This window comes from Stegostoma tigrinum, chromosome 27 (assembly GCF_030684315.1).
Source record: "Stegostoma tigrinum isolate sSteTig4 chromosome 27, sSteTig4.hap1, whole genome shotgun sequence".
NCBI classification, from domain to species: Eukaryota; Metazoa; Chordata; class Chondrichthyes; order Orectolobiformes; family Stegostomatidae; genus Stegostoma; species Stegostoma tigrinum.
In genome coordinates, this window is record NC_081380.1 from 15,732,832 (window position 1) to 15,749,113 (window position 16,282).

Here is a 16,282-nt window from a genome sequence, read left to right on the forward strand (position 1 = left end):
TTATTCCTTTTTGATTTTATTTGTCCGTGATTCGTAGAACTGGTGGCTTCCTGGGCCATTTTAGGCATCAGTTAATGATCAAGCTTATTGTGGTACGTCTGGAGTAACAAGTAACAAAGTAGAGAAGGACATCGTATTTCCTTCTCTGAAGGATATCAGTGAAGAATTTAATACTGTCATGGTCACCATCACTGAGTCTAGCTCCTAGCTTCAATTAATATATCTGCAATTAACTTCCACCAGGTTCTTTTGATAAGATTTGACCCAATGTCTCCAATGCATTAGTCTGGTCCTCTATTCTTCTCCGGCAACCTTCCTAATGCACAACTGATCCCATATCAAACACAATAAATATATCCTTCTAGTTTCTCCTTCATGAACTCAGCCAGAATCTGTGCTTTTCTTCTGAAAAATCACAGCACAATTCAGTCACCATCTTTAACTTCATGGTTCATCAGTTACCATTACTGTAAAGCTGAAGATCTGATACAGTCTCAATGTCAGAGCATGGCAATGGCAATAGCAGGCATCCTGAAAAATAAAACGCCAACTTGATGAAGTACAGCATAGCAGTACAAGCACATTAGAAAGCAGAATCTGCATACAGTACAAAAATAAGTATTCCCAGATCACATCAGATCAAAGGTCTGTAATCCTGGTATGTTCATAGATGGTCATAAGCAACAAAACAACTGACCGTAGGGGACAGCTGAAAACATCCCCAACATCAATGATAGTGTAGCTGAGGGTTGGTGCAAAAAAGGCTAAAGCATTTGGAACCTTTTTCAGACAGAAGCACTTAGTAGACGATTTACCTTGGTCTCACTGTGGTTGACACTGTTACAGCTTTAAGTTTTCAGACTATTTAACTCACTCAGTGTGAAATGAAGAAACAACTGAAGACACTGGGCACAGCTAAGGCTATGGCTGCTGACAACACTGCCAAAAAGATACCAAAAACCTATACTCCGGAACCAGCTGCAGCTTTCAAACTTGTGGCTTCCACCACCGAGAACACGAGCAGCAGCAACTGCATTAAAATGCCATCAGCTGCAAATCCTCCTGTAGGTCACAATTCATGCTGACTTGGAACTATATTGCCAAGCTTTCACTGTCACTGGGTCAAATTCTGGAACTCCTATATTTCTAAATTTGTTTCCTAGATCCTTTGGTGTCTTTACCCCAGCTAGTCTATCTCATAATATGAAGAACTGTGGATTTCCATCCAGCTCTGATTTCTCATATGCTCTGAAAATAAATAATGTATTATCAGATTCTTAACATGCTCGTAGTAAATCCAGAGTTCCAGTTACAATGCAGCATCAATGAAACACTAATTAAGATACAACCCATCTTTGGTAAGCTCAAAGACCTGATACAAGTCCTATTTGTGAAGTCTTGCATTCTAGTTACAATCATGTCACACAAAATCATTCAAACATCTCTGTAATTGAAAATAATTTATTTGAGCATAATCTGAATAGGGTCAGACCATCAAGTTAGTGACAGCACTGATCATTTATAAGGCACTTTACATTACATACCCTGGCAGAGGATAAATATATTAGTAAATAAATATATTAAGAACATATTACCATAATGAAATGTCTTTCTATACAAATATAATACAACACTTCAAAAAGTTTTGCTCTTAATTCAAAGTACCCAAAATATACTGAGGAACCTTGGTAAATACAAGGTCCCATAAGGCTACATTTGTCTTTAAGTGCTTCTACTATCTGACAGTCAGGGTTGAGTCGCAAGTACTGGGAGTCCACTATACCTTGGGCTATTTTGAAAGACAAAGACAACTTGGAATAGACCCATCAATAAGCCCTTCAATTCTCCAATCAAATGGAAGGCATACAGCTACCCCCATGTCTCTGGTGAAGTAGATAGTTGGCAATGAATAATGAGCACCAATATCATGAAGAGCTGCTTCTGAAGATTCATGTTCCTGGACTGAGTATTCCAAACTTTGAAATAATTTGTTCTTTGTCATGTTGATCCATCTTCCATTAAACTTTAATGTGCCATCTGAACACCTCGTCTCACCAGCCACACGGCATGTTGACACTTCCTGCATTACTCTACCAGCTACTTGGTTTCTTCATCTTCACCCTGCTATCCCACCAGCTTCAGTGTTTCTTCACACCTACTCCCTTCGTCCTATTGGCTTCACCATTTCTTCACTCCTGTACCCTTTGTCCTACCAGTTATAACGCTTCTTCAGACTTGCTTTCGGTGTCCAGTTAGCTACACAGCTTCTTCACAGATCTCTTCCACATTTGATTCTGAACCTACTTGAATAGAAAAAACATCATCAAGCAATTTGAAAAACTTTCAGTGCTTTACATGAATTGTTCTGTTCAGCTGAATTGAAAGCTCTAAGTAACATGGATAATGTATCCTGAATTAAGAGTTGCTGACCTCAATCTCAAAAACAATCTTGTAACAAGCGAGGAAAATTTGCACAGACAAGCAAATATCCTCTTGTTAAAACACAGCAAAGATAGATTCTGCACATTTACAATTAATTTGAAATGGAGCATAATCATTATGCTAACCAAAATGATGAAATTTTGTTTTGCAAATATTTTCAAAAGACCAAGTATGTAATTTCTAGAGAACAAAGAACTATTCATTTCAATGATACAATGTTAGCATCAAGTATTCCAGATAAGGTATAACACAGGTCATGTTCCATTCCTAATGCATGATTCATGTATCCATGCAAAATGCACTGCAGTGATCAAGGTTCTAACAAGGCTCCCAAAACCTTCTCAAAGACAAGCAGAATGGGTAACAAATTCGGGTCTTGCCAGTGATGCACACAGTCACACATTAGGTCCAGATTAAAGATATCCAACATAAGATTACTCTGGTCATGTTTCCATTTCCTACATTAGATAAATTCTTGCTGCGAAGGTGATTTTGTGTGGGGGCCCTTTTCACCTGGAAATGGACCTGTACTGCCAAAACCTCCTACAAGCAGGAATCTTACAACCAGTTGGCTGAAGAGAGTTACTCAACTAGTCTTAGGAAGAGAGACTTCTGAGACTTAAAGTTTATGCTCTGTAGCAGACTGGATGTTCACTGCTCTAAAATTGTTGAATACATCTTCAGAGAAAATGGGAACTGCAGATGCTGGAGAATCCAAGATAACAAAGTGTGAAGCTGGATGAACACAGCAGGAGATGCTGCTTGGCCTGCTGCGTTCATCCAGCTTCACACTTTGAATATATCTTCAGCCAGCTCTGAAACTCCCTACCTAAAAATCTTCACTTTCCAGCTCTCTCTCCTCCTTTAAAATGTGCTTAAACCTACTCCTGACCATGTTTTTCATCACTTACTCTAACATCATGTGGCTTTCTTGAATTTTGTTGAATAAGTCTTCCATGAAGCACTTTAAGACATTTTAATATGAGTTGCTTTATTAATGTTGTTGTTCATGTGGATCGGTTTGAACTTGGATCCCATGGATAAGAAATAATTGTGTGAGGGATTACTAATTATATTAGATTGATTGCTCAGTGAGGTAATCTTTTTTGACATAAATTAGGACATAAATTTATTGTTTTCTGTCTTCATATCCCTGCCAATGTCCCCACCCCCATCCCTAATGATTAATAGGAGTAGAGTGCCTGGTCAGTGAAGTTCTTCTGTACTTTCCCAAGTGGACATTCATTATGAGAAATTTTTGGAAGTCACTGATAATTGCCTATTTCATCATGAAGGGCACAGCAGATATTGTGAAAGTAGCAGCAGTAACGATTATGTCCACCAGTTCTCTGAAGTGAACTACAGCAACGAAATACTCCAGAAGGCAAAAGCTATCTCACCATGGTCATTAAATCATACAGCATGGAAACAGACCCTTCGGTCCAACCAGTCCATGCCAAACATATTCCCAAACTAAAATAGTCTCACCAGCCTGCTTCCGGCCTGTATCCCTTTAAACCTTTCCTATTCACATACTTATCCAAATGTCTTTTATACGTTGCAACCCACAAACATCACTTCCTCAGGACATTCATTACACATGTGAACCACCCTCTGTGTAAAATTTGCCTCTCATGTCTTTTCTAAATCTTTCCCCTCTCACCTTAAATTGTGCCCCCTTTGTCTTGAAATCCCATGGGAAAAGACAACTATCATTAACTCCATCTCTTGTTATCTATCATTAACCCTCATTATTTTATAAACTTCTACAAGGTCACCTCTTAACCTCCTCTACTATAGTGAAAATATCCAAGCCTTTCTTTATAACTCAAAACTTCCATATCCAGCAACATCCTGGTAAATATCTTCTGAACCCTCTCCAGTGGCTTTCTGGTATGTATGCCAACAATGGCACTTTTGACTTGGTGTCACGCTTAAAATGGCCACTCTACCACATCACTGGACAATTCCAATGTGCTTTGCAGGAATTAAATACTTTTGAAGAATTGTCCATACCATACCACAAGAAAGTGTAACGAATGTCAGGGTGCAGCTAATTATTTTTGTCATACACATTTGATATGAATTGCATTTACATATTTGATGAGGGGTCTAGTGCGGGGAGGTTAAGCATTTTGCATTTCAAGGATGTAGTGTCAGCTTAAACTCTTCCCAGACCACCTGAAGCACGAGGCACATACTGCGGTGTGCTCCCTAAAAATCCTGAGATCATTTTAGATGAGCTACAGAGTAAAACTGCTTCTACATTACATTGTCCTACATTTCCAAAGTTGATTGAACAGAATGAGAAATCACTCCTTCCTCATTGGTGTGCTATCAAAGCAGGATTAATTCAATGTCAAGTGGCACTGACAATGGGCAATTCCTTTGGTTCCAATTGGGCCTGTGCCCACAAAGAACCAAGTTTATTCGAAAACATTTTATTTATTGCTCTTACATGAACAGAGTGGTCTATTTTCTGACTGGTACAAAAAAATCAGCTTGCAAACAAAGCCCAGAATGGATCATTTGTTTCCCTAGATTCCTTTGGTGTCTCTACCCCACCATGACTCTCATGAGATGAAGAATTGCAGATTGCAATCAAGCCCCTTTTCTTGCTCAGTCTTAAAATTGGTCATTTATTAGACTTTAACGTGTTCACAGTAAACCCAAAGTTCCAGTTACAATGCAGGATCAATCAACCACTAATTAAGACGTAACCAATCTTCTGTCAGCTCAAAAATCTGATGCCAGAGCGGATGATGATTGGTTCATGGCTGTGATTCAGTTTAATGCAAGCTGAAAATTGTAATCTATACTCCTAATACCATTTTAATGCCTTTTGAAATCTTAATATGTTCTCAAGGTTTTAAAATAGAGGAAAGCAGCCTAAATTGAGAAAGTAAGATCACAAAATAATTAGCTGTACAATATATTACATATTAATTACATTAAAATGACAAAACATCCCTCCCTTACAATGACTTGAAATGAAGCTCTGTTTTTACACTAGAAAGATGCTGCTTTCTAAGCATAATGTCCACCTGACTTCTGCAGGAATCTCTCCCTCAGGCTTTTCACTGAAATATGTTCTGAATTCCATTGCCATTGTTCCAACCTCCAAGCAAACTAACTATCCACTCAATTTATCTCCTTAGCAACAGTCAGATATCAAACCAATTTGTTTGCAATCTTGGTGTCATATTGCACCCCAAAATGAACATCTGACCAAATTTTTGCATCAGTACTATGATCACGCATTTCCACATTCTACAGAACCAGATGGACTGCTATAAGACCATAAGATGCAAAAGTAGAAGTAGGCCATTCAGCCCATCATGTACACTCCACCATTCAATAAAATTATTGCCGATCTGACAATCCCCAACTCTGCTTTCCTACCTTTTCCCCATAACCCTCTTATTGATTAAACACGTGTCTCTCTCAGCCTTGAATCTGAACATTCATCGATACCCCTTGTTACCTGATGATTCCCTGCACTCTTGGTTGGTCTCCCACATTCTACACTTTGCACAGTTGAAGTCATTCTAAACTCTGCTGCCCAGGTCCTAAATCAAATAAATTGCCATTTACCCCTACTGCATTAGTGCTTACTGACTGACACTGGTTCTTGGCAAACGATATTTCAATATTAAGATTCTCACCCTTGGTTTCAAACTCCTTCAACATCTGGCCCCTTACCTATCATGTAATCTCATTCAGCCCACAATCTTCAAAGGACTCATAGAATTTTGTTCTTTTAATCACCATGCCATATATGGCCGTGCTATTTTCTGCTAAGGCATGAGGTTCTGGAATTCCCTCCCACTATGAGGCTCTCTGCTGGTGTAACGCCTTAGGTGCTATCACTTGTCGTTGAAAGGGATAAAAATCCAAACACAAATAATGCATTTCTCTAATCAATGCCAGAAAGCAGAGAGTGGTGGAAGGGTGCTTTTTGGAAGAGAAATCAATAACTTCTGCAGGGATCAGTGCTGGACCCTTTGTTGTCTGTAAAATATATAACTGATTTGGAGGGAAATGTAGGTCGTCTGATTAGTAGGTTTGGAGGATTGTCAAAGGATACAGCAGGATATCAATTGCAGATTTCGGCAACAAAATGGCAGGTTGGGTTTAATCTGGGCAACTATGTGGTGATGCATTTTGAAAGATCAAATTCAGGTGCAAATTAGGCAATAAATGGCAGAACTCTTAGGAGCAAAGACATAGAGGGATCTCGGCATCCAGGGCCAAAGATCCATGAAAGTGGCAATACTGGTAGATAAGGGTTGTCAAGGCATACAGCACGCTTACCTTCATCAGCCAAAGCATCGAATGTAAAAGTTGGCAAGTTATGTTACAGCTTTACAAAACTTTAGTTAGGCCACATTTGGAATATTGTGTGTAGTTCTGGTTGCCACGATACCAGAAGGATGTGGATGATTTAGAGAGGGTGAAGAGAAGGTTTACCAGGATTTTGCTTAGTCTGGAGTTATGTGGAGAAGTTGAATAAACTGAGACTGTTTTCACTGGAAAAATGGAGACTGAGGGGTGACCTGACAGAGGTCTACGAAATTATTAGAGGCACAGATACGGTTGATAGTCAGGGAGGCTTTTGCTCACAGTGGAAAGTTCAATTACAAGAGGGCACAAGTTCAAGGAGAGGGCAGAAGTTTAAGAGAGAAGTGCGGGAGAAAGTTTTTCGTACAGAGGGTGGTGGACGTCTGGAGTGCACTGCCAGTGAAGCTGGTGGAAGCAGACATGTTAGCAATGTTTAAGATGTATCTTGATAGACACGTGGAAGGGAGGCAAACAAAAGGATAGAAACTATGTATGGGCAATATGTAGCAGGTCTAAGGAAGGAATAAGAATTGGTGCAGGCTTAGCGAGATGAACGGCCTGTTCCAGTGTTGTACTGAACTGTACTAAAAATGCATTGTCAATCACTGACAATACTTACGATGTTTATTCGGTTTGCTGAAATCTCCCCCAGCCACTTAATGCATTTAGCACCTTGGGCTCCCTTACTACACTTTCCTGGGACTCTCCACACCACATGGAAACTACTGCACTACACTTTTACAGAACAGCCTCATTACTGTGGTTCACTACCCTTCTAAAGCTGTTTCCAGAAAAAAGAAACTACAAGCTGAAAATGTCATACAGACAATAATCTATTTTTGGCCAATCAAAAATAGTTCTGTCTTTCTTCCAAAGGAATACATGCACTCTTATCTACCTGGATTGTTAGGGATTGTCTGGCAGTGGAAGGACTCGTCTTGTAATTGTACTCCATCATGATATCCTTCAGTATAGCTCTCTTGAAATGTGTGTCGTGGCTCATTGTTGTTCATGTAATGCTCTTCTGCCAGCTGTGGCTCAGAACCAACCTGACACAGTCGTTGCTGACAGAGGGAGCTAGGGCACTTACAAAATGGGAAACTCCATTCATTAGAGATTCCATTGTTAAGGATTAAAGGGATTGACACCGATGGCTGAACATTTGGAAGACGGCACTGCCTCCCACGGTTCCCATAATGAATATGTACTCTACAGTCCTCCAGAGTATCACAGTCCTGATGGAAGTAAACTATTGGCTGATCCATTTGGAAATTTCTTTTCCTCCTCCTTCGCCTCCTCCTGTTGCTGGTCCGATTGGATTTATTTTCTGAAGGCACTTGATCTGGTTTGGCACAAATGACCTCACTCTTTCTCCTTTCCCCATCCACAGTTTGCAGGGATGTTTCAGGAAGGCAAAGTCCAGGGGAAAGTAACAGGTGCTGCTCCATGTAGGGGCACTGGACAGAATGAGCCGGGTACTGGGATTGGCAGCTGAACTCTGCCTCAGGCTGGCAGTGTGGATTATCATTCATGAACTCCTTCAACTGTTTGTTTTCCTGCTTCTCTGCTGAGCTCCAGCCAAGGTTCATACATTGCGCTCCTTCAGGACTTGGGTCAGCATTGCCATAGTGATGGTGCCGATGATGGTGGTAGTGAGTATGGCTAAACGCACGGTCTTCCAGAGGACCATTAACTGAGTCCATGGACCTGGGTCTCTGTACTTCAAAGGATGAACTCTTCATAGTTTCCCCACCCACCCCACAGTATACAAGGGGATCATACTCACTGCTCAGAGAGCTGCGGAAAGTTGATTGGCTCCCATAAGTACACTGGTTGCTGATGTCTGTGCAGTCCAGTGTTGAATCACTGGAGGAGCAGTGGCAAGGACCTGAGCTGGAATCACTACCTGGGCTGTCTGCCAAGTATCCACTTTTCACTGAACAGTTAATACCAAAACTGTCCCCTGAGAAACTGTGGTTGTCATGGTTGCTGGTGATGTGTGAATGATCAGGAGCACAGTTAGGCTTTGAATGATGTGAAGGTAGTGGGGTATTGCATGCTGAAAGTTGCTGTGGCCAGCAGGGAGGTTTATGCAGGCATCGGTGATGAAGAACTTGGTCCGGCCATGGTGGGCCTTTTCGTACAGTAATGGGTCTCTGGTGTCTGTAGAAAACTCCTTGGCCATCAGCATGACGATAGTTGCACCTATGCAAGTTTGAAGATTGTTGCGGCCTTGGGGCCACATATCTCACAGCATTAAATCCTGCACGATAGACTTCTGGAGTAACAAAGTAATGGTCAGGGGGAGCAATCTGCAATCCTGGGATTCTGGGAATGTTCAAGCGAGGAGGCCTAGAAGGAATGGCAGTGTTTGGCCTGTGAAGGTGTGCATGGCCAGGGTAATGCCTCAGCAAATGGATACGCTGGTTTGGTTGAGCAGCTGGATTGGCTTGATTGTGAGTTTCCTGTTGTGGGATTGAAGAATTACCTTCTGAAAATAAAATGGAATAATGAACCATTAGCAACTACTGAGGCCAAATATTTCCTTTAATCTTCAATTACATTCCTAAAGCTCATGGGCCATTACAGCTTTACGACAAAATGGGACTTGTCTATAAAATAATGAGTACAAGGTAGGCCATTGACTCACAGCTGTCAATTTTCATTACAACTGGACCTGGAACACATTCTAACCCTGCATGTGCTTGCAGATGATTTACTTTGGCTTCTCAAAGATTGGGCTGTGCAACAAACCAAAGCTGTAAAACTGGACTTATTTAGCATTCATTCATTTGTAATTTTAATCACAGTCCACCAGCAGCAACAGCAGAGGTTTGAACGTTGCCACTTTTACTCCAAATTCATTCGAACTTTATATGAGAGTGAAGCAAATGTGAACATTGACCACAGCGTAAGACAGTGCTGTTGAAGACCGAGAGGAAAGCAATTTTTACTCCGTTCAATTGTTTGAAAATTGCCCGCATGATTTCAGATCTGTGCTGATATCACTTCAGCAAGTAAGGTGAAAATCACACTTGCTGTCTCAGTACAGCTCAGAATGAAACAAATACTACTTATATTAGGTCTACCAAAGTCACTGCTTTCAGAGGCACAGACAATGCTTCACGTAAATTACAATTTACATCAGACTGTTTTATTCCAGCCATTTCTGCCCTTATCATTTACCAAACCCACAGCATCATCTGTTTCCTTCAAAAATGCCTAAAATAAACTCTGAACTTCCACCTACCAATAATGTTGTACATGCAGAGAGGGCAGGTGCGATGCTGAAGAAGCCAGGGATCCACACATTCCTTGTGGAATTCATGGAAACAAGAAATTATCCGTAGATCCTGTAAAGGTCAATCAAACATAGGATAAGCAATACATTCTAGTGAACTCAAGGCACATGGACAGTGAGAGTCAAGTATTCAACAGAGCAGTGCGGACTGTGAGTGAGATTCTTTTACCAAACATCCTGGATCAGCTTCAGCAAGGCTGGAGCATCATCAACAGGTGATATAAAAAAAATGGGAATTTAATGACCAAAGGTTTATTATAGCTTTAACTCAAGCCCAGACAGATCAAAATCTCCTTGATCTCTATCTGCTCATACCAGAATTCAAACTAGTAATCTGATCCTTTCCAGATGGTCGAAGTTTGCACGTTGACAATCCAGAACTCACTATGTTTCGAAATATTGTATGAATAACTTTTAAATACAAATACTTGGTAACATAAACAAGAATCAAAAATCTAATTGGGGAAAAACATTCACTGAAAGATAGCAGGATGAGAAATTACACCAATTTATGACAATGAAGATTTCTGTTATTCAGGCTTTCCGGTTCAGTCTACAATGGATTCTTCTCACCTGCCCATCAGCAAACTCCTCCAGGCAGATAGCACAGACTGGCTCCGAAACATTGCTACTCTGTGAATCCAAGCTGTTCTGCTGCTCATGGCCCTGAGACTGACGCCGTGATTGATAATGTCTGGTGGCGAGTTGGCTAATCGCATTGATAGTCTGCTGCTGCAAGGAATTCTGTTGAAAAAGGATGACATTGAGAATAGACTAGAGAGAGACTATTTGGTCCAGCCAGTCTATACTGAACCTCCAACGAGCACCCCAACCTATCATTTGAGAAGTTGGAACAGTTCTCTCCTGAACAGTTGAATAGCACAACACAATTGGAGAGCCAGTCAGCAACACCATACTTCTTGGACTCATGGATTTCTTAGATTATTATCAGCAAGAGTCATTCATTTATAATAGCAATAAATTATTCAGAGTTATCACCGTTCCTATATTATACAGGCCCTACAGCTTTCAAAGGTGTTTATTTACACATGAGGATGTGGGAGATTGAGGGTTGGGGAAGATCATCATACATTTAGAACGTCAAGATTGGAGCACAGCTGTGCAAATCTTTCCATAGCTATGAGGAATTTTATTGACTGTATCAGGGCTGGAAGAAATAGCTGCAACAGATTGCCTTAAAAAGCAGTACAGCCTTTAATAAAGAAAATGAGTCATTTGCTTTTGAGTGAGTGATTTTGCTGTAGGAGAAACATTCTAATGCCACTTGATGTAACCTAGCAAGGGATGACTAACTACGTTGATGGTACAACAGATATGCTCAACTTTGGATATAACAGATGAAAGGGGATGAGAGATTTCCAGATAAATTTAGCTGCAGGATCAACTGAAGCTAGGTGACAATTTGAGTAGAGGAGAATTCGAGTTGGAAGAGGAGGAGATGGGGGATTTTATGCTAGAGAGGAGAGGGAGAGAGTGAGAAGGGGGGAAGAAGGGGAAGGGGTGATGGCGAGGGAGGGTGTTGGGGAAGGGAGCTGGGGAGCAAGGACAGGGAGAGGGTGCTGCAGGCTGCGTGGGAGGGGAAGGGGAAGGGGAAAGGGATGGGCCAAGGGTAAGGGGAGACAGGGGTGAGGAGGGAAGAGGGGCAAGGGGAGTGAAGGGGGAAGGAGATGTGGGAGGGAAGGAAGCAGGGATGGGGTGAGGGGAGAAGGGGAGGGGGAAGGGGATTGGGAAGTGGGGAGGGGGAAGGGGAATGGGGAGAGGGCATGGGAAACATGACAAGCTTGCTGAGGGTCCAAACTGAATGGGGAAAAGAAAATCTATGACTGACCTCATCTTCCCTCCAGATACAAGTAGTCTTCTAGTTTTAACTTTGGCTTCAACAATCTTTTCTCTTCACTGCAGTTCCAGTTTACTTTCAGTTACTACGGGAAGGGCATGCTTATATCATCGAGTGGAGAATGAGTAGGTTGTACATTCGGGACATGTTCCAGTTACAACACATCTGCATCCTTTACGCAAAACCACTGTTTTGTTCCACTCCTGGGTCAGTTCAATCTGTTCCTTTTCACCAGTTTGCATAATTCCCTTTTAACCTTTCCATTAGCTGTTCACACCCGGTGCCTCATCATATGCTTCATTCATACCACACCTCCCTTTTTTTGTTCTGAATATCATTTTGACCGTCTCTCATTCTCTACCTGAGCATGCTAAAAACCGTTCAATTTATTTTTCTAGGCATGTGGTTGATTCTATTTCCATTTCCTTGCACTTTCCTTTTTAAATGCTCATCATCTGTTCTGTCTTTTAGTTCCGAGAAAGTCTTAAAGCATCAAGTTGAAAAGATCCTGTAAAGCACCTCATGCTTTAATCTGAAACTGAGAGGAGCATCTCCTTCTTGGTCAAGTTATCACTTCCAGATCGCCAAGACCTTATTCTTCGTGGCTGGCGATTGTAACCAGTCCAAGATGGTGCTGCGAAAATACTACCAACACGTCTCCTGTCCCACTAGGGACCGAACATCCTGGACTCCTGCTTCACAACCAAAGACACCCACCACTCCATTCCATGTCCACAATTCAGAAAATCAGATCACAGCGCTGTGTTCCTACTCCCAGTTTATGAGCTGAAACTGAAATGGAAGGAGCCTTCACAGAAAATAATATAATGCGGGGCTAGGGCAGTGGAAGAGCTTCTCCGGGACTGGTTGGAATCGGTGGACTGGAACCGTATTCAAGTACTCAGCAGAAAGCCTGGACCAGTACATCCCCACAGTCATGGGCTTCATTAGCAACTGTGTGGAGGACTGTGTGCCAAAGATGTCAATCAGGGTGCTTCCCGGGGGAAATCTCAGGATGAACTAGAAATCCAATGCTTACTGAAGATGAGACGTGCAGCATTCCAGTCAGAAGACCCAACCCTATACAGAAAATCTAGATATGACTCTGCAAAGCCAACAGAGATGCCAAGAGGTAGTTCCAGACCAACTTAGAGGCCCAAACCTACCATACAGACACCCGCCACCTGCAGCAAGGCCTAAACAACATAACAGGATACAAAATGAAACAGAGCAAGATAGCAGACGAAAACACATCCCTCCCTGATGTGCTCGATGCTTTCTTTGCTTGCTTTGAGCAGAATGCTAGGGGCACTCTGTCACCTGTCCCGACAGCCCCGAATGCTCTGGTTCCCTCTATCACCACAGCAGACATCAGATCAGCCTTTCCGGGAGCCCGAGGAAAGCGACAGGCCCAGACAGAGTCCCTGGCTGTGCACTTAGATCCTGTGTGGACCAGCTGGCGGAGGTATTCAGTGACATCTTCAACCTGTCCCTTCCACAAGCCAAAGTCCCTACCTGCTTCAAGGCTACCCTCATCCCAGGACCAAAGAAAGCACATGCAATGTGCCTTAATGACTACCACCCAGTGGCTCTGACTTCCGTTATCATCAAGTTCTTTCAGAGGCTGCCAATGTAACAGGTCCAGAGCGGACGACATTTCTCTAGCCCTGCACTCATCCCTGAAACATGTGGACAACAAGGACACCTATGTCAGACCCGTGCACATCAACTACAGCTCCGCTTTCAACACCATAATTCCCACCAGACTGATCTCAAAATTCCGAGACCAAGGAACTGGGCTCCACGCTCTGCAAGTAAATACTCAGCTTCCTGACCCACAGACTGCAAACAGTGAAGACAGACATCTACACCACCTCCACGATAATCCTCAATATTGGAACCCTCCCCAAGGATGCAGTCCAGCCCTTGCTGTACTCCCTGTACATCCACGACTGTGTAGACAAACTACGAACAAATGCCATCTACATGTTTGCTGAGGACACCACTGTGGTAGGATGGATATCAAATAACAATGAGTCAGAATACAGAAAGGAGATAGAGCCCTTGGTGTTATGGTGCAATGATAACTACCTCTCTCTCAATGTTAGTAACTGAACTTCAGGAAGAAAGGAGGAGAAGACGCCTCTATCTAAATCAACAGAGAGGGGGTTGGAGCATCAGCTTCCTCGGAGTGACAATAACCGACATCCTGTCCTGGACTTCACACGTAGATGCAACAGTCAAGAAGGCACAACAACACCTCTTCTTCCTTGGGTGGCTTCAGAAATTCGACATGTCCATAAGATCCCTCACCAACTTCTACAGATGCAGCATAGAAAGCATACTGTCCGGGTGCATAACAGCCTGGTATGGCAACTGCTCTGCTCAGGAGCATGTGAAATTACATAAGATAACAAAGTGTGAAGCTGGATGAACACAGCAGGCCAAGCAGCATCCAGCTTCACACTTTGTTATCTTGGATTGTCCAGCATCTGCAGTTCCCATTATGTCTGAAACTACATAAGGTTGTGTGCACAGTCCAGACTATCATGGAATCCAACCTCCCAACCATGGACTCCATTTACACATCTCATTGCTGCAGAAAGACTGCCAACATCATCAAAGACCCGTTGCACCCCGACAATGCTCTCTTCTAACCTCTTCAGTAAGATAGAAAGATACAGAAGATTGAACACATGCGCCAACAGATTTAAGAACAGCTTCTTCCCTGCCGCTATTAGACTAATGAATGAACTCTCTAAACTCAAATAATGCTCAATCTTGCTTTGTGCACGTCCTGTGCCTGTAACCTGTATGCCTCACTCTAAGCACTCTATGATCTGTATGTCCTTGCTTAATATGATCTGCCTGTACTGCTGGCAAGACAAAGTTTTTCACAGTACTAAGGTACACGTGACTACAATAAATCAAATCAAATCAGAGTATGAAATATTTACAGTACTGTGTATCAACGCCTTATAGAAAAATTATATGGGCTTTTACAGCTTTCCCAACCCGATGGCATTGGTCTTGGTCAAACATGAAACTGAAGCCCAGAGCTGTTAGTACAGTATGCACTGCTCATAGCCCTGAGATTCTGTAATTCTGTAATTGTCTCTATCATACCTTACTCCCATTCAGAATCAAATTTTAATTTCGAAAACCAAGCAGTCGCCGAGTCTAGAGAGTTTGCAGCCACATTGTAGGCAGTTAAACAACTCTTAGGCTGGCAGATTTGTATTTTGTCTCCTTTCAGAAAACACAAGTCTTATTAGGCCATAATTCAGAACCTAAATTTGATTTGTTACCACAATGGTAACAAAATAGATCCTGAGTGGTCGTGAATAAGTATTCACTGATGCAAACCAAAGCAAAGTGACATGACTGGACTAAAGTTTAACAGAAAACTAACAGCTGAGACTGCTATAAATTGGAGGGGACTACTCTCACCCGAGTCCGGTTCTGCTTGCACTTGATTCGCACCGCCAGGATAATGACAACTACTGAGAAAGCCACAATCAGGGTCATGAGGATCCCCACATCGTAGGCGGGCTGATGAGGAGACAAAGAGATATTACTGATTGAAACATAGAAGTTATTCTATCATTTGGCATAACAGTGGCTCAGTTAAAACATGACAAGCACTAAGGCCTAATTAAGTGAACAAAATGTTAAAAATGGCATTAAACATCTTGGGTTCAGTTTGAAAACTAAAGCTCAAAGGAAGTAATGAGGGTGGGGAGAAAAGGTATAAACACTCAGTTCTGCGTATTACAATAATGAATATTACCTGGTGTGCAAGACTAAGTGCTGAAGAAATTTTCACAGGAATCACAACCCTTGTAATTTTCTCTCATGGGACAACAGATCACCTTTTTAGTAGATGGGTGGATGACAAATATCAGAGGAATAATTCAGAAAACCATGACAGCAAGTAGGCACACAGTCACGGAATCATTTCCAAGAACACTTTTCAGACTGAATGTGTCACAGAGTTATCAAAGATAATTACCAGCAGTTACTAGCTGTCTGTTACTCACTCCCCATCACCTACACATTTGCAACTTGATAGAATTGCTGTGTAAGAGAAATTAAACAAATGTGAAGTATATAGCTGCAAGTCTCATCTCGTATAATGGAAGGTAGCAACAGTTGAGCTGCCTGAAGGCTGATCATAATAAAGGAAAAGGATACAATTCATAGTTGTAGCAGTTAAAGCCTATTTTTCTCTACATGGTTATTGGAATGTGACCTTCACCTCGGTTATCTATGAGAAAATCTTCAATGGTCAGAATTTGTAATGTACTTCTGTGTTCCAGCCTTCAATTCCCTCCCATGCC

General features: G+C 42.0%; 2 protein-coding genes across 6 annotated transcripts in view; one reads left to right on the top strand and one right to left on the bottom strand.

Moving 5' to 3' along the window:
• Positions 1-14,857, top strand: part of hpda (4-hydroxyphenylpyruvate dioxygenase a) — a 54,754-nt gene extending 39,897 nt beyond the window's left edge. Inside the window, exon 15 of the mRNA XM_048557142.2 lies at positions 12,414-14,857. The gene's annotated coding sequence lies outside the window, so the exon portion shown is untranslated. The remainder of the gene's footprint in view (positions 1-12,413) is intronic.
• The window catches only part of LOC125464582 (E3 ubiquitin-protein ligase RNF43), a 341,070-nt gene continuing 326,256 nt past the window's right edge, over positions 1,469-16,282 (bottom strand). For 4 of the 5 annotated variants that reach the window (XM_048557139.1, XM_059655199.1, XM_059655198.1 and 1 more), the window contains 5 exons: positions 15,393-15,494; positions 10,658-10,828; positions 10,034-10,136; positions 7,682-9,274; positions 1,469-2,303 (listed from right to left, as the gene is read on the bottom strand). In XM_048557139.1, coding sequence (XP_048413096.1) covers positions 2,257-2,303; positions 7,682-9,274; positions 10,034-10,136; positions 10,658-10,828; positions 15,393-15,494 — 2,016 coding nt within the window. In that variant the 3' untranslated portion in view covers positions 1,469-2,256. The remainder of the gene's footprint in view (positions 2,304-7,681; positions 9,275-10,033; positions 10,137-10,657; positions 10,829-15,392; positions 15,495-16,282) is intronic. The other variant, XM_048557140.1, reaches the window with a different exon arrangement.